Raw genomic sequence first — 22,674 nt, 5'->3', positions numbered from 1 at the left:
TTTCCCCCATAAGCATTTATTAAATGGATCAATGAGTTAAGTTGGTGATATTTTTAATGAGCTTATTTTTGGTAAAACATATATTTTAAACATATATTTTAAGTTACTTTCCTTCAAAATACAAGTAAATTCTTTTTTCGTAGACAACGGGCAAATGACCCCCCTGCTAAAGAACTGCCTCAGCCACTGGACATGAAGGTAAAGTTTTTGTTTTCGTAACTGGAAAGAACAACATATTACATTTCTAAGCTCCAAAATCTCATTACATTGTCAACAAGAAGAAGAGTGTGAATTTACACAATAACAAAAAAAAAAGAAAGAGTGTGTGTTAAAAAAAAGAAGAAGAAGAGTGAGTCAAGTGTCAACAAGAAGACTCACCGAGAAATTCCTCTCCACGTCAACTAAAGCAATGAGAAAATAGTGATACTACTTGACCCACAGCATTTCTTTTCCATTGAAGATATTAACAATTGTTGGTCGTTAGACAGACACTCATGGCTTTAAATGTAATTTTTTATAGATGCATGCAGAACATTTGATTTATGTAATATATTATACTATATTTTAACCAAACGTAAATTGACATCTTCAACATTTTCCCCTTTACCAAACGAAAGAAAAAGTAATTCACATATTAATATTTTATTCAGGTGTAGTTTTTGGACTGCTTTAACAACTTGACAATAACGTTTTCTTTCTAAAATATTAAATCAGTGAATATAACACTATTACCCTTTACTATTAACATATAAAACTGATCCAAACTGTATAAACTTTCAGTTAAAAAAAAACTGTAAAAAAAAACTTTTCTTCAAATCAAAGGTCGAAACGTCGCCGACAAAACCGACCTGATTAGGTCAAATACGTAAAAGACTACACTAGGAATGTTTATTCCGGATGAACCATCGAAAACGATGCTGACAAGAACAGAATCAGAAGAAGGTAATAAAATATATTTTGAAAATTCCCCAAGGTAATAAAATATATTTTGTCCAAGATTTTTCCTTAAGCGCGTTTGTTTCTTCTCTGTCTCCTCCTCCATTATATATCTCTCTCTCTCTCGGTCCCAAGAATTTCAATTCCCCACGTCTATCTGCCTTCTCTTTAATCTCTCCAACTAACAACAAAACAGAACAGCAAAACAGGTATACTCTCTCTCCTCTTTCATTATTGGAATTATAATCTTTGTAAATTTAGTTTCTTTGTTTTCTTTTATTGGTGACAAGTTGTCTGTGTGTTTTAAAATCATGTCTTTATGTCTCTCTTCACTTTTAACACCTTCTCTTAGCTGTTTTCTTTCTCTTTTATCACTGTTTTCTTATAAATGCATAAAAAACGTTTTACTCTTTTAGGGGGGTATCGAGTTGTTTTTGGGTCCATTCGTCACTTCCTTCTCATTTCTCTGCCAAAGTTCTTAACTTGATTAGACCCGTCTCTGTCTCCGGTGATTGTTTTTGTAATTAGTTGTTTTGGGTATGTATCCTAATGATCCTGATTATCACCGCCGTGGTCAGACGGTAAGATTTACATCCAAAAGCTTTGATCTTGAAGCTGACGTTTAAGCAGCTCGTGGGTTTGTGTAAAGTTCTTAACTTTAGCCTGAATCTCGAATCAAATGCTCACACTTAGAATGTCATCACTCACTTAGTGTTTGTTTGAAGAAACTTGCTTTGGCTCTTTATTGATTGTGTAGATATGAGAAATGATGATGATTGATTGATTCATTTAGTGTAATGATGATATATGCAGGCGAACGATAGATCACCAGGCTACTTTGTTCGACTGGATAAACCAAGAGCTGTAGACGATCTCTATATAGGCAAAAGAGAAAAGATGCGTAGGTGGTTGTGCTGTGCTTGCCACGTCGAAGAGCCTTACCACACTACTGAAAACGAGCACCATATAAACCCTAAGCACCACAATGGTACTGCTCTTTTGTCTCAAACTAGTTGTGACTGGTGCCAATATGTGAAAACGAGCACCATATAAACCCTAAGCATCATATTTTTTCGTGTTTCTTTGTTCTTGAAGGGCACAATAAAAACCTAGAAGTTTCTGTGAGGCCTGATGCTTTAAACGTGCCTCCAGCTATTGACGTCCCTGCGTTGTCTTTGGATGAGCTGAAAGAAAAGACTGATAACTTTGGATCAAAGGCATTGATCGGTGAAGGATCATACGGAAGAGCCTACTACGCAACTTTGAGTGATGGCAGAGCTGTGGCTGTCAAGAAGCTTGATAACTCAGCTGAGCCTGAATCAAACTTCGAGTTCTTGACTCAAGTCTCTAGAGTTTCGAAGCTGCAGCATGAGAACTTTGTTCAGCTCTTTGGTTACTGCGTTGAAGGGAACCTCCGTGTTCTTGCGTACGAGTTTGCCACGATGGGGTCTTTACATGACATCTTACACGGGAGGAAAGGAGTCCAGGGAGCGCAGCCGGGTCCAACGCTTGATTGGAACCAACGGGTTAGAATAGCGGTTGATGCGGCTAGAGGACTTGAGTATTTACATGAGAAAGTTCAGCCTGCGGTTATACACAGGGATGTTAGGTCTAGCAATGTGCTTCTGTTTGAAGATTTCAAAGCCAAGATTGCTGATTTTAATCTGTCGAATCAGTCTCCTGATATGGCTGCTCGCCTTCATTCTACTAGAGTTTTGGGGACCTTTGGTTACCATGCGCCAGAGTAATGAATGCTTCTGAAACAGTTCATCATACTATTCTTGAGGAAGTAAAAGATTGTTAACTCACTACAGTTTTGGTGTTGCAGGTATGCCATGACTGGTTCACTGACACAGAAGAGTGATGTGTATAGTTTTGGTGTAGTTCTTTTGGAGCTCTTGACTGGTAGAAAACCAGTTGATCATACTATGCCACGTGGTCAGCAAAGTCTTGTCACTTGGGTAAGCACAAAAACATCTTTTTATTCTTTGCTGCTATTGTTCTGTGGCATCAAGTTCATTTGTCATATAACTTCAGGCTGCACCAAGGCTGAGTGAAGACAAAGTGAAGCAATGCGTTGATCCAAAACTCAATGGAGATTATCCTCCTAAAGCAGTTGCAAAGGTAAAAAAAGCTTCAACGTCTTTTGATGGTTTCATCTTTAGCCTCTGAAACCACTTTTGAATCTGATCATGAAATGTTTTCTTCTCCTTGTTCTTGCGTTTCAGCTCGCGGCTGTTGCAGCGTTGTGTGTGCAATACGAATCAGAGTTTAGGCCGAACATGAGCATTGTGGTAAAAGCTCTACAACCATTGTTGAAGTCATCAAGGTCATCAACAGCGGCTGCTACTCCATCCCAGGAAACTTGATTCTTATATGCGATAATGGGAGATTAGTTTCTGTTTCATGTGTTGCCATGTCATACACAAATACTGTTATTCAGTGTGTCTCTTTGTTGAGGTTTATATCTTCTTATATGTTTATTAGTAGTGATTTGGTGCGTCTTGAAAACTGTTTTGTTTGGTACTTGCAAAAGTGTTTTATATATTGGAGCATTTTTTTTTGTTTTTTTTCTTCTTTAATTCAGTTGCAACTCATCAAATATACAGGTCTTGCAATGTTAGAATTCATCAGATTTTAGTGCAATAATGAATCACTCAAGACATAGTGTTGAGAGATGCTTCTTGAATCTGGCCGTTTTAAATAAACGTCAGACTTAAGTTGGGACAAGTACAGGAACTGGCTTTGCAAATTTATAATTCTTTACCTCTTCATTTGCTCCTGCGGCCATGTTGATGAATGAGTCATTCTCCCTGAAGGAAAATAAGCTAAATGGTGTTAAATGCAGAGAATGTATATTGTTTTATAAACTAATAATGTTTGGATTCTGATATTTTATTAATTTGTAGATTTTTAAAAATTTCTATATTTTATGTAAAACTATAAATACTTAATTTTGTGATATACATTGGTTAAATTTTATAGATACAATTTATGTTTTTTATTAAATTACTTGGTATACCAGTAAATACATTTTGGTATAAAACATTAATATAATTTAAAATATTAAAAAAGAAGTAGATTTTAACGTAAATAAAAAGTAAACTATACAATATATTGTATATATATAAAATTAATGTATATATATGGAACTATGTATTTATATAAGGTTTTCAAAATTATTGTTTTATTAAATTATATCATATTTTATATTAGCTTAATTTAAAATTAATAAAATTTATTAATTTATTGAATATTAATTCATGAAGTTTTTAATGTATTTTAAAAGTATATTAATCTAATTTGAATTAGATATTTATTTTTAACTAATTAAACATCACGCAACGTGATTGACAAAGAGCAAAATTAAGCAAAGTAACTCTTAAAGATATTTTTTTTAATAATAATTTTTAAAAAATTATAAATATCATTTTATTTTTTCAATACATAAACTAAATGAGTTTTTTTTTTTGAGTTTTTATCCATATTTCTAACTTATTAATTAACAAAAGTCAAGTAAAATAGTATATTAAATAAAGTTAAAACAGAAAAATTATCAGTTTCTTTAATAGGTATGCAAAATCATTAAAGAACAAAAACATTAAAGAAGGCTTATTATGGAAGGGAGGGACAATCTCAGAGTCGGAACTTGATCTGGTCGAAAAATTCGTTCTTTCTCCGACAAGAATGTCGACATCTGGGTTTAGATTGTTCCTCGGTCTTCTACAACTCGTGGGCTTCTTCTTACTTCCGTTGAGAACATCTGCGATTAGGTGAATGATTTGTTTCTATGAATTGCGAGGAGCCTCTGTTCTGTTCTGTTCTGTTCTGTTCTGTTCTGTCTTGGCTTGATATCGATTGAATTTCGCAGGAAGGACATCGGATTCTTAGAAGAGAGGATTTGCAGAACAACTGTTCAAGGAAGGTACTTGATCTCCGACGATGAAGGTCAGCTACTACTTCCACTCCAATGAATGATTCAATTTTTTTTACAGCTTTTCGGACAAGAGTTTTAGATAGAAAGATTGGTTCTTTTTTTTAAAAGCATGAACGATGATTGCAGGCAATGTGTGTGATGCTCTGTCTTTGGATTCTCGAACCCGTTGCTGCCCATTGAAAGGAGAAAGATTCTCTTGCCTGTAAGTCATTTTAATAGAATCATAACCCTAATTGAGGAAAATAATCTTGTAAAGACTAATGTGTTCTTAACCATACGATCTGATTCTGATTCTGACTTTGTTATTTGTTGTTTGGTTTGATTGAAGGGGATGCAACATCCTTTCACAATGCTGCAGCTCTTATGAATTTTGCGTTTCTTGTTGCTTGAATCCAACTCGGGTATTCTATTGGAACCTTTTGGGTTTTGTTTCTCTCTTCTTGCTTCATCTTGTTGTTTTGCTAATGAATGTATATTTATCTCCTGCAGACGCTTCTTGAGAAGGTGGTTAAGGTAAAAGTTGCCAAGCCGGCTACAGCAGGTAACTTATCCTTTTACAGCAGCTTGGATGATGTTAATAAAAAATAGATGATCCGCATAGATTTATTTTTGCATCTGCAAAAGATCCAACAAATTCACCTCTTTAACAGGGACATACAAGACTCTATTTGATTTTTGTGCCGGGAGATGTCGCCATAGTTCTGAGAGTGTGGTAAGTGATTGACTCTTCTTCTCTCTCTTCTTGGCAAGTTTTTCTTGAGTTTATGTCGCCCAAGTGGAGAAAATTACCCCGTGGAATTGAGGTTTTATTTAAAACTGATGGAAGTGTAATGATTATGACCTGAAACTTATAGGTTCATGAAAATGCATACCACAGCAAGTTTCACCATTGTTTTTCTCTGACGTCAAATGCTTCAGGTTAGCTTTTGATAGCTTACACTTTCTTTCAACTATGGTTTAGATGTCAAAATACATTTTACATTCCTTAAATAACTGAAACAGGAGCTAACCTTACACAAGTTGAAACAAGACTTCTTGGCATTGACGTTATTGTCGGAAGGTATAAAACACATACCCTCACTTCTCTACCATATGATGAATTTGTGGAGACCATATTCTTAGACTTTTTTTTATTATTGAACTTGTTTCATAGGCAAGGAGATTCATGCGATGCTGTTTGCAAGGCACGTGGACAATTGTGTGTGATGAATAAACTCTCACTTCTAAACCAATGTGACGTGTAAGTTAACAAAGTCATCATTTAAGCCTACCATTAAGTTATGTCTAGAGATTTTCATAGACATAAATTTGATGTTTACATGGTGTTCTTGTTTTGTTTCTTTGTTTGGTCAGTATGCAAAGATACATGACCTGCAAAGGATCCTGTTTAGCAAGTGCTGGGCCTGACCAACCTGCTGAAGTTGCTGATGATGCGCCCAGAGATTTGGTATTCTATTTTCTACTTCTCTAATGGCACACTTTAAGCTCTTAATCCTGAGTGAAATATCTCATTCACTTTACTTTTCCTGACTTAGCTTTTGAATCCTGAGTGATTCTGTATGTGTGTATGTTTATTTTCTTTGTTTTTCAGTATCCAGGCGCATGCTTGTATAGCCGGACACAATCAATGCTTTCTTGTGACGGTTCACACCAATACACCCGACGACTCTGCCCATGTGCCTAAAAAAACTAGTCAGTGTATTGAAACTTTTGCCAATAACTTTTTCCCTGCTTATATACACACAGGATGTTCATATATAACCACAACAGATATCAATGGAATTATAGATTTTAGATGTTTTGTTAGTCTGAAGAACGCACAAGCATCGGCTATTTCAATAAATTTTACCCTCTGTTTTAGAATGCTACTTGAAACTCTGTATGCTCATCTTTGTTGATCTCATGGCATGTTATTACATGGTAAAAGAGAACATAGTTTTGAATCAATAATGCATGTGACTAAATGTTTCTTCATTAAAAACCACAGAATGACATAAAGAAAGCATCTGTCCACATCAACTGTAACGTGTGTGGCCTACATCGAGAATAAACTACACGGCTACAGAAGCAGCAACGTATCCGTTGGATCTTTTTCACACACTGAGGTGCAACTTTCTTGAACAGAGCCAAAATCACAGCTTTGTATCCATTCATCAAATCAGCAAAGAGGACAGACAAGAGAATACCCCTTTATGGACAGCTTGAGTTTGAAGTTGTTTCAGATTTGATCCGTCTGAGAATGAATATCTTCAGGAACTTATAAATTAAACATTGATCAACCAATAAAGACTTTTGGTTTATATTCATTAACTAGTTGACTGTTCATACATATTTTTATAATCCAAATGAAAATCAAAGACATCAATCAGAAGCTGTAATCAGTTTTAAACACTCTTGTGTCTTTTGTCTGTGCTTTACCACCACCTCTGTTCTCAGCTTCTTCTCCTCCTTCATTATCATCATCACCAGCAATCTCAAACGCAGGATGGCTCAAAACGCATTTCAGAAGCTGCGTTCCTCTCAACGCGTTTGTTAGCGGTAAGTGTCCTAAGGGCGTTTCATCATTAAGCTCCCATTTGAACTCATCAGGGAAAGCTCTGTAGTTATACTGGACCACCTCTGTATCAAGAAGCTTCATCCACTCGACTTTAATGAAGAATCTTGTGAAGTCTTTCTTGACTTTTAACCATATTTTGCGTTGCACACTGTATCCGAACCTCCCATCGCTGTGTTTTGTCCAGAGGTTGTCGATAGCCTGAAGATCTTCAACGGAGATGGACTTCACCTCAGAGAAGAAAACATAGCCGCGTTTAATGGCTGCTTCTCCTGCTATCTGAATGAGAAGTCTCCTAGTTTCTTCGTCTGCTTTCTTGAAATCTTGGTTGATCAGATGGGTCGCTAGGACATCGAACTCGGTTGTGGTTTCGGTGGTTATGTCGGAAGCGTTTGTGGTGGTAGCAGAGGTGACGACGGCCGAGGAGGAGGAGGAGGAAGAAGAGCAGATGAGTGATGAGAATGTGGCGGTGGAAGTGGGTTGTTTGAGGGAGAGAGAAGTTGGTGTGAAGTGAGATTGGTAATGGAAGTTGTGGCGGTTGTGTTGGTAAGAAGAGTGGTGGTGATGGAGAGAGTTTGTGGTCGCCATTGATGGAGGGAGGGGGAGAGAGAGAGAGAGAGAGGAGACACGCCAGGAAGAATGAAGCTGGAGAGTTTAGAGCAGAGGGATAGAGAAAGATAAGGTGTGGAAAATCATGAAAGACTAAGCGCGGTCGATTCTGATTGGTCACTTAAGGGTCAGGTTTGATTCTCTTTTTTTTTTTTCATTTTACTTGAGAAAATTAGATTTTTTTAAAGCTAATTAATTACGATATTATAAACTGTAAAAGAATATCATATATAAAATTTTACTTCTAATAATTTTACTTATTTTACGAAGATTCATTTTCACTATTTTATCACAAACCACTTTATAAAGTTCACTTCTGATGGTTTTTTTTTTTGTCATCGACTTTACACATTTCTGATGGTTTTATTTGTGCTGAAGATTCCTCACAATTTTAAAAAAAAATCATAATTTATATTTTCTAAGATTCTGATATATAAACATTAAAAATTATCAGTCAAATTATTGGATTAAAGAAGTAATAAGCTTTTGGTTTCATTCTAAAAAAAAACAAGTTTTTGCTTTCCCCACTAATTTTCAAAAAAAAACAAGCGTAATGTGTAGTTTATTCATTCAAAAATAAATAAGAGAGGAATATACTAATTAAACCAGGCAATTATGACGGGGTGCCAAAATATACTTATTTGATACAGATCCAAAAAAAAAGTAGAAGAATGTACATTTAAAAAAAAAATCTAAGAATTAAGAGAGGAAAATGCTTAAGCGTCATCTGATTATTGAATTATAAGCTGAGAAACTTGTTGACAAACCAAGTCGTTGCTATCATGAGGACCCACAATCTTATACCTGTTGCAAAAACAATCAAAGATAATATACGCATTTGGGATCATAACTCAAATCACATTCTTGAATCAAAAGTTGTACCATTTGTGTTTATTTGTTGGAAATGTAATCAGTGCTTTGATTAAAAAAAGGTTAAAAGAAAAATTTCTCACAATTCAAGAACAGATTTTCCTTCCTTGTACTTCTGGCTCACATCATGGGCAGTCACCTGGTAACATAAACCACAAAACGAAGTCTAACTACTCCAGAGTCGTTGCGAACATGGACTACTATTACTATTATTATATCTGCAACTAAACTAAATAAATGTTTGGCTTACGTATTTCCAGCCAACGTTTAATCCACAACCAACACAGAAGATGTCAGTTACCGTATGAAGTCCCGTTATCATCATTCTGTCTTCTTTATTTCCAGTTGAAACGTTTACACTATAAGATCAACAATAACAAGAAAACGTAATTAGGAGTACAGAGAACAAACTAAATAATAGACCAAAGTAAACTATAAGAAAACAGAAAACTTACACTGCACTGAAGAGATAAGCTTGTCCACCCCTGCTTTTGAAAGACTGCACAAACACAAAGTCAATCAAGTACTATAGTGTAGTCTATGTATTTTATGTTACTGGTGTTATCATGTACTATAGTGTAGTCTATGTACTTTATGTTACCGGTGTTATCATGTACTATAGTACAGCATGATAGTCTGTGTATTTTATAGTGTAGACTGCATAAATACCTTTTAATAGTTAGAAAGATGCAATACTCTTTCAGTTTAGAAATTGAAACTGACACTAAGCAATGTGATGAGATGTTATCATGCTGGACATGGTCAATACTAAAAGGAATCACTGAATACTCATATATATATAATCAGAAAACCTAGGCCCCTGATGAAAAATATCATTTTAGTAACAACCAAAAATAAAACATCAAACCTTGGACATGATGTCTTGATCTTTAGTAAGATGGGTCTTACAGTGTATGCAACTATAGACTTCTCCTTCCAGATCAACGATAAAAACCCTTCCCATCTTGATTGTAACTACAAATATCTCTCTCTCTTCGATGAACTGGATAACTAATCCCTAAAATCTGAGTCTTTTGAATTTATATGAATTTTGGAGTAGTTTTCGGACGTATAAAAACTGTTAACAAGAGGACTCGGTCTAATTGGATTTGGAAGTTGCGTATTTTAGCAAGAAACGTGGATTGGGAAGTTGATTTTTATTTTTGTTCAAAAAGGAAGATTTTGCTCAAACAAAAACATCTTATCTATTTGGAAACGTTCAAAATCCGAAGAGCAGGTTTGACGACTCAATTAAAACTCTTAAAAAATGGATTTTAAAAAGGGAGTATCTAGTTTAAATCCAATTGTAGATAATATCTTCTTATTCTTTTACAACAAACAATCTCTAGTACTAGATCATGGGAAATCCACACAGTAATAAGGCTAGCCTTTCTCCAGCTTCTGCCACATATGATTTTTAGAATCATGTGGAGCAGCCATGTCATTAAATGAAAAAACTTTGAGAACCATTCATAACATTCCGTCTTTCCACGTCACTTTTAAAGTCTCCCTTCGTTTGTCTCCGTCGGTCTCTCTCTTCCGGCGAACGATTTGATCTCTCCATACTCTTTCGCTCTGAAATCGATCGAACTTTCTATAACTTTTTCTCTTTGAAATCGATCGATCTATCTAACTCTTTTGGTTTGAAATGGAACGTGGATTGGGAAGAAGACAACAAAGAAAGAGACCGAAGGATGAAGAACTTCAAACCCTAAAGCCCTCTTTTCTCCGGCGAGGATGGGGAAGAAGACAACCGCTAAAGAACTTCAAACCCAATCAGGGATTTCCACCGCTCTCTTCTCCGGCTAGGTGGCTGAGACCAGCGAAAGTTCAAGCTTCCCAAGTCTCTTCTCAGTTAACAAGCCTTTCCGGCGAACGAAGAGGTAAATGCCTTACCTTTTTTTGTTGTTATCACCTTCTAACGGTTACAAGAAGCTGTATGCTTTGCTTTCGATACTTCCTTCCTCGCCTTAACATGGGGTGTCTATACTGACGCAGGTACCTTGATAAAGCAGCTACTCAGAAGAAGAATCCAAAGCCGAAGACTTTTCCAATTCCTGGAGACTATGCACAATTACTCAAGTTGAAGAACTCAAGATTCTGATATGAATGTTCCAAATATAGGCTTCTGGGATCATCTTCTCAGCCGTATACGCACAAATGTCCACAATGTTTGTTCAAGAAGGCAGAGCCATGGACTGCAAAATAGGATCTTTCCAGCTTCCTCCAGCAGCGCTCGGGACGTTTGACACAGGGGTTCCACTGTACGACAGGTTCCTCGTCCCTTTAGCTAGGCGGTTCATTGGAGTATACAAATGATTCACTGAGATACAAAGAATGGGGATTGGTCTGTTCGTCTCTGTTCTCTGTATGGCAGCTGCAGCCATTGTTGAAATCATCCGTCTTCACTTAGCCAAGGAAGATCAGTTTCTCATATTTTTTGCAGACGGACTATCGTTCACAACCACCCCGAGATGTGTGTGTTAGACTGGTGAAGATCTGCAAGCTGCAGCTACTGATGTGATGATGATAGTCAGAGGTAGTAGGATTGATTGCTTAATAAGGTATGATTTCCCTTTTTGATCTCTTTAAGTTTATAAGCCACAGCCATGTCAGTTTCTTAAAAATAATGGTGATTTTAAAATAATGCAAGATGTGATCTGGTTGCGTCTATGGATGGTGTTGGTTTGATAGAGGAGGAGCATCAAGTCCTGATCCAAGAGAGATTTCATATACGGTTCCGATCATATGGCGCAGATTTTGCCTCAAAGTGAAATCAAAGATGCGTTATATTTATTTAGTAATGTTTAATTAACTTCTGTGTATAAAGAAAGGTTTTTCTGGAATTGATCTCTGCTACTGCTTGCATTATATTTGATCATGACTCAGCTTCCGCTTGAATTAGATAAGAGTGACCAGCTGGACGTTTTTTTGGAGATTTTTCTCAAAAAAAGTTTGTCTTTTGCCAAAGCTTCTGACTTTCTTCAACAGATTCAAACAAAGAGTCGAGTTTTCTTTTGGTATTTGATGCGTCAATTTTAAGTTTGATTCAGTGGAATAGTTATTGGCATTGTTTAGGCTTTGTTGCATGTAGCTTATTGTAAGTTTATATATTTTTATTGAATGGGTTGAAAGGATGACACACAGTGGTAAAGATGAAACTATAGCATTTCAATGTGCCAGTGCTATGGTTGAGATCAATATAATGCCGTATAAGATCAATTGACAGAACAGTTGAACCCATGTTCTATCTTCATGGTTGCATACATGAATGTTGACAGTCTAGATATGTTTGTTCCTTTTCCATGCAATATAACTCTGGAGACCAAATTGAGAAGGCTAAGATATACCTTTTTAGTTTATGTTGCAGATCTCTAGATCCATAAGAGACGTGTATTTCTAGAAGGCGTTGTTCAACAGGGAACTATTGACAAAAAGTATAAGCTCTGTGAGACAATAAAAAGGCCAATCTTGGGTAAGAACCGTCGATAACAGAGCATGAGCTCCAACCACAAGATCAGTTTCTCGTATTTGCTTCAGACAGACCATGGGAACATCTGACCTACAAAGAAGTTGTTGACATCGTTCAGAACCATTCACGGAATGTGTGCGTTAGACCCATTTTCCCCAAGTAAACATTACAGAACCAAATATTGAGTCTGACATATGATGTGAATGAACACAAGGGATAGATGTAGACTGTTGAAGATGGCCCTGCGAGCTGCAGTAAAAAGAGAGAAATGATATCTACTGATGTGAAGAAGATAGAGAGAGGCGTGAGAAGGCATTTCCATGATGACATCATTGTGGTAGTCATCTTACTTGGTACCAATGTTGTGAGCTCTGCCAAAGGACCCTCCCTTTCTATGGTAGTCACTGTGGCAGTCATCTTCCTTGATACTTCCTCTTTTTAGATTCCCATCTTTTGTAACTACGTATATGCAATCTGTCACTCTTTGTAGGTATAAGACAGAATGATATAATTGTAACTGACTTTCGGAACTTTCCAGTGTAGGTCCTGTTACAATTGCTGATCATATTTCTGTAAAGACCATGGTATCCTTTATTGATTTTGTAATATACTAAATAACAAAAAGAACATGGCTTATATGTTTTAGCTCTTCTGGTAGAGCAGCTAGCTCCGTAGCATTGTTTGCTTAATAAAGTATGTTTCTCTCATGATCTATTTAAGTTTTGAAACCACAGCCATGTCGGTTCCTTAAAAGTTTTATGATTTTAAAATAGATATAATAGACAGTATAGAAAAGAAATAGATAAGTTAATAAAATGTGTTGCACTATGTATTAATATAGATTAAAGCAAATGTTTGCATAAAAACCTACATGATAACTGTGCCTAATCGAAATTTACACAAAATTCATATAATCAATTAGTCGAACAACGCATTCATCACCTACCTCAATTTGAGAGAGCAGTATCTCATAACCATGGTATTCCCTTACACTCATCTTTAGAAAAAAAACAGCCTGTCGTCTTACGTCTCTTGCGCATGTGGGAAGCAAGGAATTTCAAACTCAATGGATCTCTCATGAGTCTTTGATATGCAACAATTATATTCAAAAGATAATAATTAGAGTTGCAAGGTATGCTCTCTCTTACATCATATTTACATTAGTATTTAAAAAATGTATTTAGCTTTCTGAGTATTATTTATCTATCAACAGGTTCATAGAAGAATTAATAGTTGAACATGGTGATAGAACAACAACGTTCGTCTTATTTGACCGGGATGTAAAAAGATTACACACACCACAACTGAAGAAATAACTGTATCAGAGATTAGTTCTTATATATTATAATTAACAATTCATTATTCATTCATTCACATATTTACTTGATCCATATATGATTGTGTCACTACAGAAAAAATAAAAGGTAACAACCACTCGAATCAACATAATTGGAAAGACAATGGACTTTCCAAGTCAAGACTGCGGAGTACAACTTCCAAGCTTCTTTACAAATTTTTACGGTGACCCAAATTACCAAAGAAAATTCATTCATTCAACCAAAAGATGATACCATGAAAGCAAATATAATATTTTGCCTAAACTCATCTTTCACAATATATAATGACAGTAATATTAATTTGATATTTTTTTAAACTATTGGATATAACAACCAAAGAAAATGAACCAGAGATGGACCGGGGATGGTAACATCAAAACAGAAGATAGAGAAGCTCTTCCTATTTTCCAGACTTCAAGTTTTGGTTGTGAAACTGGGCAGGAAGGAAAATACGAAACAAAAGATTAAGATGCACAGAAGCAAGCTACGGATGATGTTATAATGATAATGAGACCAATAAGAGACGGATCATTTGGCCATCGCTTAAGAACTTATATCTATATCATGGTCATATGTTGAAACACATCTCTATCTCTTTTGTTTTGGCTTTTTCTTTTAAAAAAAAATATTTTGGAATTATACATTATCATTATTAATAATTTTCTGAGTTTCTATTAATATTTATTAGAAAATGATTTTAACGTTATATGACATTGAATTTTGGTATTTAAATTTCTCACAAAGAAAAAGAAAAACCTTTTTCACTTATACAGTACTTTTGATCTACGCAACCTATTTTTTTTTTGTATACTAACCAAACAAATATTAAACAGGATAAAAAATCAACGTAAATTACATTAATATGACGGTGAAAATCAAACAAAATTATATGTGTAGCCATTAGGCCCTTTTTATTATTGGCTCGGTTCAAGTCCCAAACTATATTTCACCCTAGATGTCACCCAGTAATTAATTGGAAGTACGAAAATATTTGACAAGTATAATTAGTTTGATATAGGCTATTTGTATATAAAACCAAGCACATGCAAAAACCAAAGAGTTGCATAAAACTGAAACATTTTAACAAAAAGAATCAGCATGATAAAAATCCCGCAGCGTAGCGCGGGTAATTACCTAGTGAGCTTAAAAGAAGATACTACTCTCTCTATTTCTAAATGTAAGTAGTTCTAATAAAAAAAAATAGTCGGTTGACCTCGGTCGCCGGATCTCCACGGTTATCAAAAAAAGAAAACAAATTTACATATTTCAGTGCACTTTTTTATTTATTAGATACTCCATCCGTTTCAAATTATATGTCGTTCTAGAGGAAATTATTTGTTTCAAAATAAATGTCGTTTTAAGTTTTCAATGCAAAATTTATTGACAATATTCTCTTTTCTATTTTTCTATTGGTTGATACATGGTTAGGTGTATTGGTAATAGTATTTTTATTTTGGAAATATGTAAAATTAAATGTTTTCTTAATCTGTGTGTATAAGGTTAAAACGACATGTAATATGAAACAGAGGGAGTATTGTGCAACTAATGAAATAATGTTATGTATTTATAATTGATTGAAATAATTGATTAAATGATATATCTTTTAAAATAACAACTTTCTAAATATTTGTGATTTTAAGTAAAATTACTTACAATTAGAAACGGACCGAGTATTTTTTACAAAGCCATTTTGATTGAATTGTTTTTTTTTCAAAATACTGGTCACTGGTTATAGGCTATCTAGACAAATGGCATTTCAAATTCAAATTAAACAGTTTCTTAAAAAAGTCTAAACAGTATTTATTAAGTGTGTTTTCATTTTACGGAGCTGGCCGAATATATAAGAGCATCTCCAAACGGACTCTCTATTTTAGAGTTTGCAAAACTCTAAATTTGAAGTTTCAATGTGTTCTTCTCCAAAATGAAAACTTCAAAACTATTTGTATTTTACACTATGGTCCCTATATTTGTTTATAATTAATATAAATCCATAAAATTTATAAATAACTAGCACATATATAAAAATATCACATTAATATTAGTTAATAAGATATTACCGTAAGTATATAAATTATAAATATAAATACATAACTAAATATTAAATTACAAGAAAAAACACTATACTTTGAAGCTTGTAAAACTTCATATTTGAAGTTTAAAGATGTTTTAAACTTCATATTTGAAATCTAAAGATGTTTTTAAATCTTAAAACTTCTTATTTTAAGGTTTATATTTAGTTTTATGTGTAAAACTAATTTTATGAAAACAAATATGAAATATTATAAAATATGATTAAAGGATTAAAATGATAAACAACAAAATATCTAAGAAGTATAAAATATAATATGTAATTATAAAGACCAAAATGCAAATAAAAATGTGAAACTTCGAATTTGAAGTTTGAGTAGTGACATTCTATATTTGAAGTTTCACTACTAAAAACTTCAAGTTTACTTTTGGAAAACAAAAAACTTCAAATATGAAGTTATAGAATGTTTTTTGAAGATACTTTAATTACCACACTGGTTAAAATTTCACTATTAACATACTTGAAATTTTGAATAATATATTCCGTACACAGTAATAGTTTAATGGTTTAGCGATCTAAGAAAATAGAGTTCCAATCCTTCTAGCTAACACTATAATTTCAGGAAGACCTTGGTTGTTTAAATTTTACATGTTTACTAAAAAAATATCCAGATATTTTCACAAGACACCAAGAATAGTTTCTCCTTCTCTTCGTGGTCTCAAAAGAAACTTCTAAAACACCAACGACAATTTTTTTATCAAATCGTGTCAGAGATAACGAAGTAAAACTTGTGACCTATAGTATAGTTCAATTTTTATCGTTCATATTTCACAAGTGTATGAAAACGTATTTTGATCATGAGTGGTAGCGACTTTGGATGAGCTGGAACAGGTTACACACCCCGTCAGAGAATCTACAGAAGATACTACGTTTCCGGAAACTTGTCTTTATTTTTGTTGTACTATATTTAAAACATTATTCAGTCAAGATATATATATGTATCATGAGATACTGTACAACATAAAAGGGTTATTTTTTGAAAGGGTTGAGACAAGTATTTCATAACGCATGCATTTGATCGAAAGAATGTGCAAAATGTATAAAATATAGTTATATACTAGTTAATTTATAGATAAAACAAGTGTATGCGTTATGAAATACTTGTTAATACTATAAGTCAGGTGTATGAAAACGTGTATGAAAACGTATTTTGATCACATAAATATATTTTCAAATTTAACAAACATTCAAAAGTGTTAATACTATAAGTCAGGTTTAATATTCAATGTTTGTTCCACTGCATGTGTTTCGTTCGATCCAAATTTTCTACGTTTTTTTTTTTGAAACTTCAAATTTTCTACGTTAACTTAAATGTTTTAATTAGTGCTTGTACATAATTTAACGGCTGCCAGCTTCTCGTTGGTGGCATGTGCTAGTTCACTAATACTCATGTTTTAATCTAATAAGGCAATAAATGGGGACAAGAATCTCGTTGGTGGCATGTGCTAGTTCACTAATAATACGCGTTATCCTTAACTTAATGAATATTATCTTTTTATTTATTTTTACAAAGAAAAGAAACTGATTATCTTTTTTAAAAAATTGATTAAACCTCCATTTTTATACTCTCTACCTTTTTTTTTTAATACTCTCTACTAGGCCTGGGCGTACGGGTACCCGTTGGCATTCGGATCGGATTTTTCGGATTTTCGGGTTTTCGGGTTTACGCTCTTAGGTCCCATAGTAAAATTTTATTAATACGGGTCGGGTTCGGATAATAACACTTCGGGTTCGGTTAAAAATTATATTGCATCCAAAAATCCATAAAGTAACCATATATCATTCGGGTTCGGATTATATCGGTTCGGTTCGGATATAACCAAAGTAAAAAAAAAACTTAAAAAAAAACATAAAGAAAAACAACTAAATTAATAAAAATTAATCTATCACACATAAAATTGCTAAAATAACAATATAGTGTTAAATCAAACATAAAAACAAACATTATTTATAAACAATATACATTATATTATAAACAATATACATTATATTATAAACAGTAGACTTGTTATTCCAATGAACAAATTACAAATTACTTATTTATAACTAATTGTGTACTTAAAAAAAATTCGATATTAATATTTATTATTATATATCATATTACCACGAATATTAAATTTAATAACTAAAATATTTATATATATTTTTTTCAAAATATTTATATTAACTATTAGTTTCGGGTTTTTCGGGTTACCCGTTCGGATTCGGTTAATAACACTTCGGATTCGGATATTTTTTATACCACCCTACAAGATCCATTCGGGTATTTTTACATTTCGGATCAGATAACGGGTCGAGTTTTTTGGTTCGGGTTCGGTTCGGATTTCGGGTTCCGGAGATACGGTTAATTGTTATAGTACAAAATCCAACTCGTAACTAGTGTTTGTATTTTTATTTAGAGTCGTACTCTTTAGTGTTTAATAAGTAACACATACTTTTGTGATAAAAAGAAGTAACAAATACGTTTTGAACTATATTATAGTATCAAAACAATTAAAAAACAATACAATAACTTTAATACTACATATTTTCGTATAAATTGTATGAAAATGTTTTGGGATTAGATTACTTAGTCAACTTTTAGATTTTTCAACTCCAAAGAGGTTAAGAAAAACTAAGCAAAGAGGTAACGTCTACGTTAATCAATGGAACCTATGGCTTTACCAAAAAAAATTTTATATAAGAAAGATCTTTGCCAAATTATATACTAGACCAAAAGCATCCCTACCTCTCTCGCTCCGCCCTCTATAAAACAGTATAATCTTGATTCAATTTTCATTTCAAGTTTCTCTGTGTGACAGAACATCAAAGCTTTGTTTTCTCTCATTCTCTGTTCTTGACAAAGCCACAAGTCAAGAGTAATGGTGAGAGTCTTTCTTCTCTACAACCTCATTAACTCATTTCTTCTCTGTTTGATTCCCAAGAAGCTTAGAGTTCTCTTCCCTCCTTCTTGGTACATGGACGACAACATCCCACCACCACTTTCAGAGCCAGAACCGGAATCTCGTGAGGCAAGAACAGACCCGGTGGATCTGAAACGAGTGTTTCAGATGTTCGACAAGAACGGAGACGGCCGCATCACAAAGGAAGAGCTAAATGATTCTCTAGAGAACCTAGGGATCTTCATGCCAGACAAAGATCTGATCCAAATGATCAAGAACATTGATGCAAATGGAGATGGTTGTGTAGACATACAGGAGTTTGAATCTCTTTACGGTTCTATTGTTCAAGAAAAAGAGGAAGAGGATATGAGAGATGCGTTCAATGTGTTTGATCAAGACGGCGATGGGTTTATTAGCGTTGAGGAGTTAAAGTCTGTGATGTCTTCCTTGGGACTCAAGCAAGTTAAAACACTAGAGTGTTGTAAAGAGATGATTATGCAAGTGGATGAAGATGGAGATGGTAGAGTCAATTACAAGGAGTTTCTTCAGATGATGAAAACTGGTGGAGTTAGCAATACATCATCATCAAGTTAAGCTGATATGATCTTTTTTATTCCTAAGTAAATAGCGTAATGTAATGAATCTTGAATTGAGTGGTTAAAAACAATTAGATAAAAAGATATTTGACTTTTCCTGCCAAATGTTAGTTATTGTTTGTAAGTGTATCTAAAGTTGGTGATGGTTACTTAGGGCTCAAGCAAGATAACACCCTAGAGTTATGAACACTCCACTGCGTGAGGCGGTGACTCTATATATAGCTTACTTGATTCCACCAGGAGAGGAGTATCTTACAGAGGATTTTGATAGAGCTTTAGAACCATCACCTTATGTACAATTAAACTATGCCTATGCAACATCCAAACAAAAATTTGTTGAAGGCAATTGCAAGCTCTTTTGTTTTTTGACAAGAAAATTCTTTATTAAAAGAGAGGATATAGGGAATACAGAAGAGAAGATCTATCTCCTAAATCAAGCTGGTGAAAAATGAACAAGAAAACAACCTGAGACCAAAAACAAACTATACTTGGTTCTGTTGATGATCTCTCTGTTCCAGATCCCTCACATTGTCTACTATGTGTTGGATTCTTTTAGTAAGGCCTTCATTGTGCTGTTCGATATGTTCAAACAGCATCTCCAGATGCCTCTTGTACGTAGCAGCTCTCTTTTTCTCTGCAGCTAGCTGCTGCATCAGCTCCTGGATTTTGTCGTGCTCGTTCTGCAAATGCAAAGAGAAAACTCTTAGAACTTCGTTTCTTCAGCAGTACCAAAATGAAAAACATGCAAACTCAGAACCAAACCATATAGCAACTAATCATGAACCAATACCACATTGACCAGCCAACAAGGAACCAATAGCTGAATCTAACATCTATTATATGTTTGACTTCATTTAGCTACTGACATATAGACCATCCATCAACTATAAGAATGTTGATTAATGAAAAGAGCAAGAACTGACCGGATATTGATCATAGATGCAACCTCTTCGAACCCTTCCAGGCATCAAAGGATGATTATGCTCCTTGGCAAACTTGGTGATAACCCATTTACCAGAATTTTCTTTTCTAATCAAAATCATTGCTCTACACCCAACCCTTGTTTCCGCTCTTTGTCTAATAACCTTGTCACGCTTGTTAGGCAACCTGTACCCTTCCTTGTTACAAACAAGCTGCCTTCCTATGGGAGACCCATCATGCCTTGACCGTGACAGTTTGCTGACACGAATAACGAACCCTACTTTTGTAGCGTAAGCATTATAAAACCCGTGTGCAGCTGATTCAGATTCAAACTCCTGTCCAACAAAAGGCTCATCCGCCATATCTGCAACTTCCAGAGGGATAGAGTCCAGATCTACCTTCTCATCTTGCTCAAGAGGCATTGCTTGACCAGAGTGTTCACCAATCTCATTATGGTTTTCATCATCTTGCTCAATCATTGCTTGACCAGAGCTTTCACCCATCTCATTATGGATCCCCATCATCATCCCAGCAGCATCAGTATCACCATTATCAATTCTGAAGTCCACTGCAATCAAAAAAATGGAAAGAACTTACCAAGATTTCAAGAAGACAAACACCATTTCACAACAGCTGAGCAAAACACACAGCAGATATCTAGCAAAGAACAAGGACAAGTCTTTATCCTCTTACAAGAAGCCTTTGTGACTGAAACTCTTCAATTTCAAGACATCATGACAAAAGCTCAACTACACAAGTGGTTTCATAACCCTACAGTCTCCACAATAATACAAAAACAAAGCTTAAAATGAAACCCTTCTTTAAAGTAGGCCTGATCTATTCAAAGATTCAAGCTTTTAGCAATGAAGAGTTGTGTAAATCATCAAAAGATTGAGACTTTTAATCTTAATCCAAATCAAAATCTCAAATCTGTAAAACCCAATTTCAATTAGACGGTGAATGAATAAAGAATCTTACTTTTGAAGTTTTCCGGGAGATTCGACGGCGGCGGATGTTAGATCGGAGGCGGCGGCGATCGATTTAGGTTTTTCGATGGGGGAGAGACAGAGAAGGTGATGGATTACAGGGGACAAAGTAAACCTATGACGTGGCGAGTGATGATTGGGTCAATATCGGAGAGAAGTCAACTCACCGTTCATCTAAGCTTTGTGTTGGTCGACTCTATGGTTCCTCCGGTGCGCTTCTCCTCGTCTGATTATTCGTTTGGTTTAGTTTTTTTATTCGCGTTTTTAGATTTTTACAGCGTGATTCTCGCCGACAGACGCACCGGTTAGACCGGTATGTCCACTACTTTTTTATAATTGTACAGATCGATCCCTCTTTTTTTTAACAACTAGTTTTATTTATATAAATTGTAACATTACATATTAAATAACATACATACAACCAACTGCAAATAAAATTAACAGAAATATTGCAACATATAAAATAAAATATGAAGAAACTGTCTTGATGCCATCTTTTTGTTTGGATACCGACCATACGATAAAACTCCAAATTCTTTTCTGATTTCTTTGGTGTATAACATTGACCAACTTCGAGTTTGGATCTACAGATGTTTATCGGTAAAGAACCCAGTATAATGATTCTTTCAAATGAAATAGGAATTCGAACTGTCAACTTTCAATGATTATAAGAACATCTCCATACAACTATGAAAATAATTTCCCAGTTTTTATTATTGCATCCATGACTCTAACACAATGTTTCCATGGCAATTATTTCCAAAGTAAAGCGGCAAGAATAAGTTCCTTACCACTTAAATCTGGATGTAGTATAAATAGAATGATTGTCTTGTTGTCGATCATGGCCACAAAGTTCACGCCGGAGATTGAAACAACGAATTGGGAAAAGAAGATATCAGTCATTCCGTTGTGAGTAAATCTGATTTTCTTCTCCATTAGAGAGAAGAATAATACGCATAAGAATTGTTGTGAACAACGCTTCTGGAATGCCATTGGAGAGAGTGTATATAATATGCAATACACCAAACTCACTCACCGTAAAAACATGCAAGTGCGAAACTGAATTGAAATAAATGACCCTCGTTAGAATTTTCTTTAGAAATGAAAGAAACTGTTTAGATTTTGAAAGTTATGGAGAGACAAGGAAGATGAAACATAGAAAGCATATAGAATCTCACGATGTAATCACCACCGGCCAGTGAAAATTGCAGAGGAGATGATGGTTAAGACGTCGCCTTGGAACCGTCTCCAACCGCTTTAGATTGTTGTTAATAATTCTCTACTACAGATCAATCCCTCTATTATATTTGTCTACAGAATCATCCTTAACTAATAAATCCTCTAATTTCCTAGCTTTTAGTTTTCGGATCAACTAGGCCAGTTCAGTCTGAACCGGCATATTTTGGTCCTCCAATCGTTTGGTTATTACTTTCTTTTAATTGTTTTTTTTTTGTAAAATCAGTATTTTTTTATATTTGTTTAATT

At 34.5% G+C, this 22,674-nt stretch overlaps 6 protein-coding genes and 1 long non-coding RNA gene across 9 annotated transcripts; 3 read left to right on the top strand and 4 right to left on the bottom strand.

Annotated features, from left to right (window-relative positions):
• Positions 1-1,006: 1,006 nt before the first annotated feature.
• Positions 1,007-3,503, top strand: LOC108814125 (PTI1-like tyrosine-protein kinase 3). 2 transcript variants are annotated; one of them, XM_018586628.2, is made up of 6 exons: positions 1,007-1,145; positions 1,750-1,924; positions 2,032-2,680; positions 2,765-2,897; positions 2,974-3,060; positions 3,165-3,503. In XM_018586628.2, exons 2-6 carry the CDS (start codon positions 1,834-1,836, stop codon positions 3,303-3,305), a joined length of 1,101 nt encoding a protein of 366 aa, XP_018442130.1. In that variant the 5' UTR covers positions 1,007-1,145; positions 1,750-1,833; the 3' UTR covers positions 3,306-3,503. The 2 variants fall into 2 exon arrangements, with proteins under 2 accessions (XP_018442130.1, XP_018442129.1); XM_018586627.2 differs by lacking the exon at positions 1,007-1,145 and adding an exon at positions 1,231-1,517.
• A 1,041-nt stretch (positions 3,504-4,544) lies between these two features.
• On the top strand, positions 4,545-7,264 carry LOC108818489 (uncharacterized). Its single transcript, XM_018591475.2, has 12 exons — positions 4,545-4,709; positions 4,808-4,884; positions 5,000-5,075; positions 5,202-5,274; positions 5,363-5,414; positions 5,524-5,585; positions 5,728-5,791; positions 5,876-5,933; positions 6,027-6,113; positions 6,227-6,320; positions 6,465-6,565; positions 6,861-7,264. The coding sequence occupies exons 1-11, from the start codon at positions 4,624-4,626 to the stop codon at positions 6,555-6,557; spliced, it is 822 nt and encodes a 273-aa protein (XP_018446977.2). The 5' UTR covers positions 4,545-4,623; the 3' UTR covers positions 6,558-6,565; positions 6,861-7,264.
• LOC108818490 (tetrapyrrole-binding protein, chloroplastic) lies at positions 7,145-8,084 on the bottom strand. Its single transcript, XM_018591476.2, has one exon. The coding sequence runs from the start codon at positions 8,013-8,015 to the stop codon at positions 7,239-7,241; it is 777 nt and encodes a 258-aa protein (XP_018446978.2). The 5' UTR covers positions 8,016-8,084; the 3' UTR covers positions 7,145-7,238.
• A 617-nt stretch (positions 8,085-8,701) lies between these two features.
• On the bottom strand, positions 8,702-10,132 carry LOC108816401 (protein yippee-like At3g55890). Its single transcript, XM_018588975.2, has 5 exons — positions 9,775-10,132; positions 9,362-9,405; positions 9,157-9,265; positions 8,990-9,045; positions 8,702-8,840 (listed from the first exon to the last, which is right to left on the bottom strand). The coding sequence occupies exons 1-5, from the start codon at positions 9,868-9,870 to the stop codon at positions 8,768-8,770; spliced, it is 378 nt and encodes a 125-aa protein (XP_018444477.1). The 5' UTR covers positions 9,871-10,132; the 3' UTR covers positions 8,702-8,767.
• An 8,370-nt stretch (positions 10,133-18,502) lies between these two features.
• LOC108814797 (calmodulin-like protein 4) lies at positions 18,503-19,558 on the top strand. Its single transcript, XM_056990208.1, has one exon. The coding sequence runs from the start codon at positions 18,666-18,668 to the stop codon at positions 19,278-19,280; it is 615 nt and encodes a 204-aa protein (XP_056846188.1). The 5' UTR covers positions 18,503-18,665; the 3' UTR covers positions 19,281-19,558.
• Positions 19,559-19,595: 37 nt separating this feature from the next.
• On the bottom strand, positions 19,596-21,525 carry LOC108814796 (protein FAR1-RELATED SEQUENCE 5). 2 transcript variants are annotated; one of them, XM_018587423.2, is made up of 3 exons: positions 21,182-21,525; positions 20,206-20,771; positions 19,596-19,962 (listed from the first exon to the last, which is right to left on the bottom strand). In XM_018587423.2, coding segments are annotated over exons 1-3 (765 nt in total). In that variant the 5' UTR covers positions 21,183-21,525; the 3' UTR covers positions 19,596-19,764. The 2 variants fall into 2 exon arrangements, with proteins under 2 accessions (XP_018442925.1, XP_018442926.1); XM_018587424.2 differs by lacking the exon at positions 21,182-21,525 and adding an exon at positions 20,897-21,167.
• Positions 21,526-21,877: 352 nt separating this feature from the next.
• LOC130497428 (uncharacterized) lies at positions 21,878-22,570 on the bottom strand. The gene is made up of 2 exons (XR_008936412.1): positions 22,368-22,570; positions 21,878-22,248 (listed from the first exon to the last, which is right to left on the bottom strand). It is a non-coding gene; the product is annotated as an uncharacterized LOC130497428 (long non-coding RNA).
• Positions 22,571-22,674: the final 104 nt, after the last annotated feature.

Source organism: Raphanus sativus, chromosome 7 (genome assembly GCF_000801105.2).
Source record: "Raphanus sativus cultivar WK10039 chromosome 7, ASM80110v3, whole genome shotgun sequence".
Classification (NCBI taxonomy): Eukaryota; Viridiplantae; Streptophyta; class Magnoliopsida; order Brassicales; family Brassicaceae; genus Raphanus; species Raphanus sativus.
Note: the sequence above shows the minus strand (reverse complement) of the source record. Positions and strands in the feature narration are given on the sequence as shown.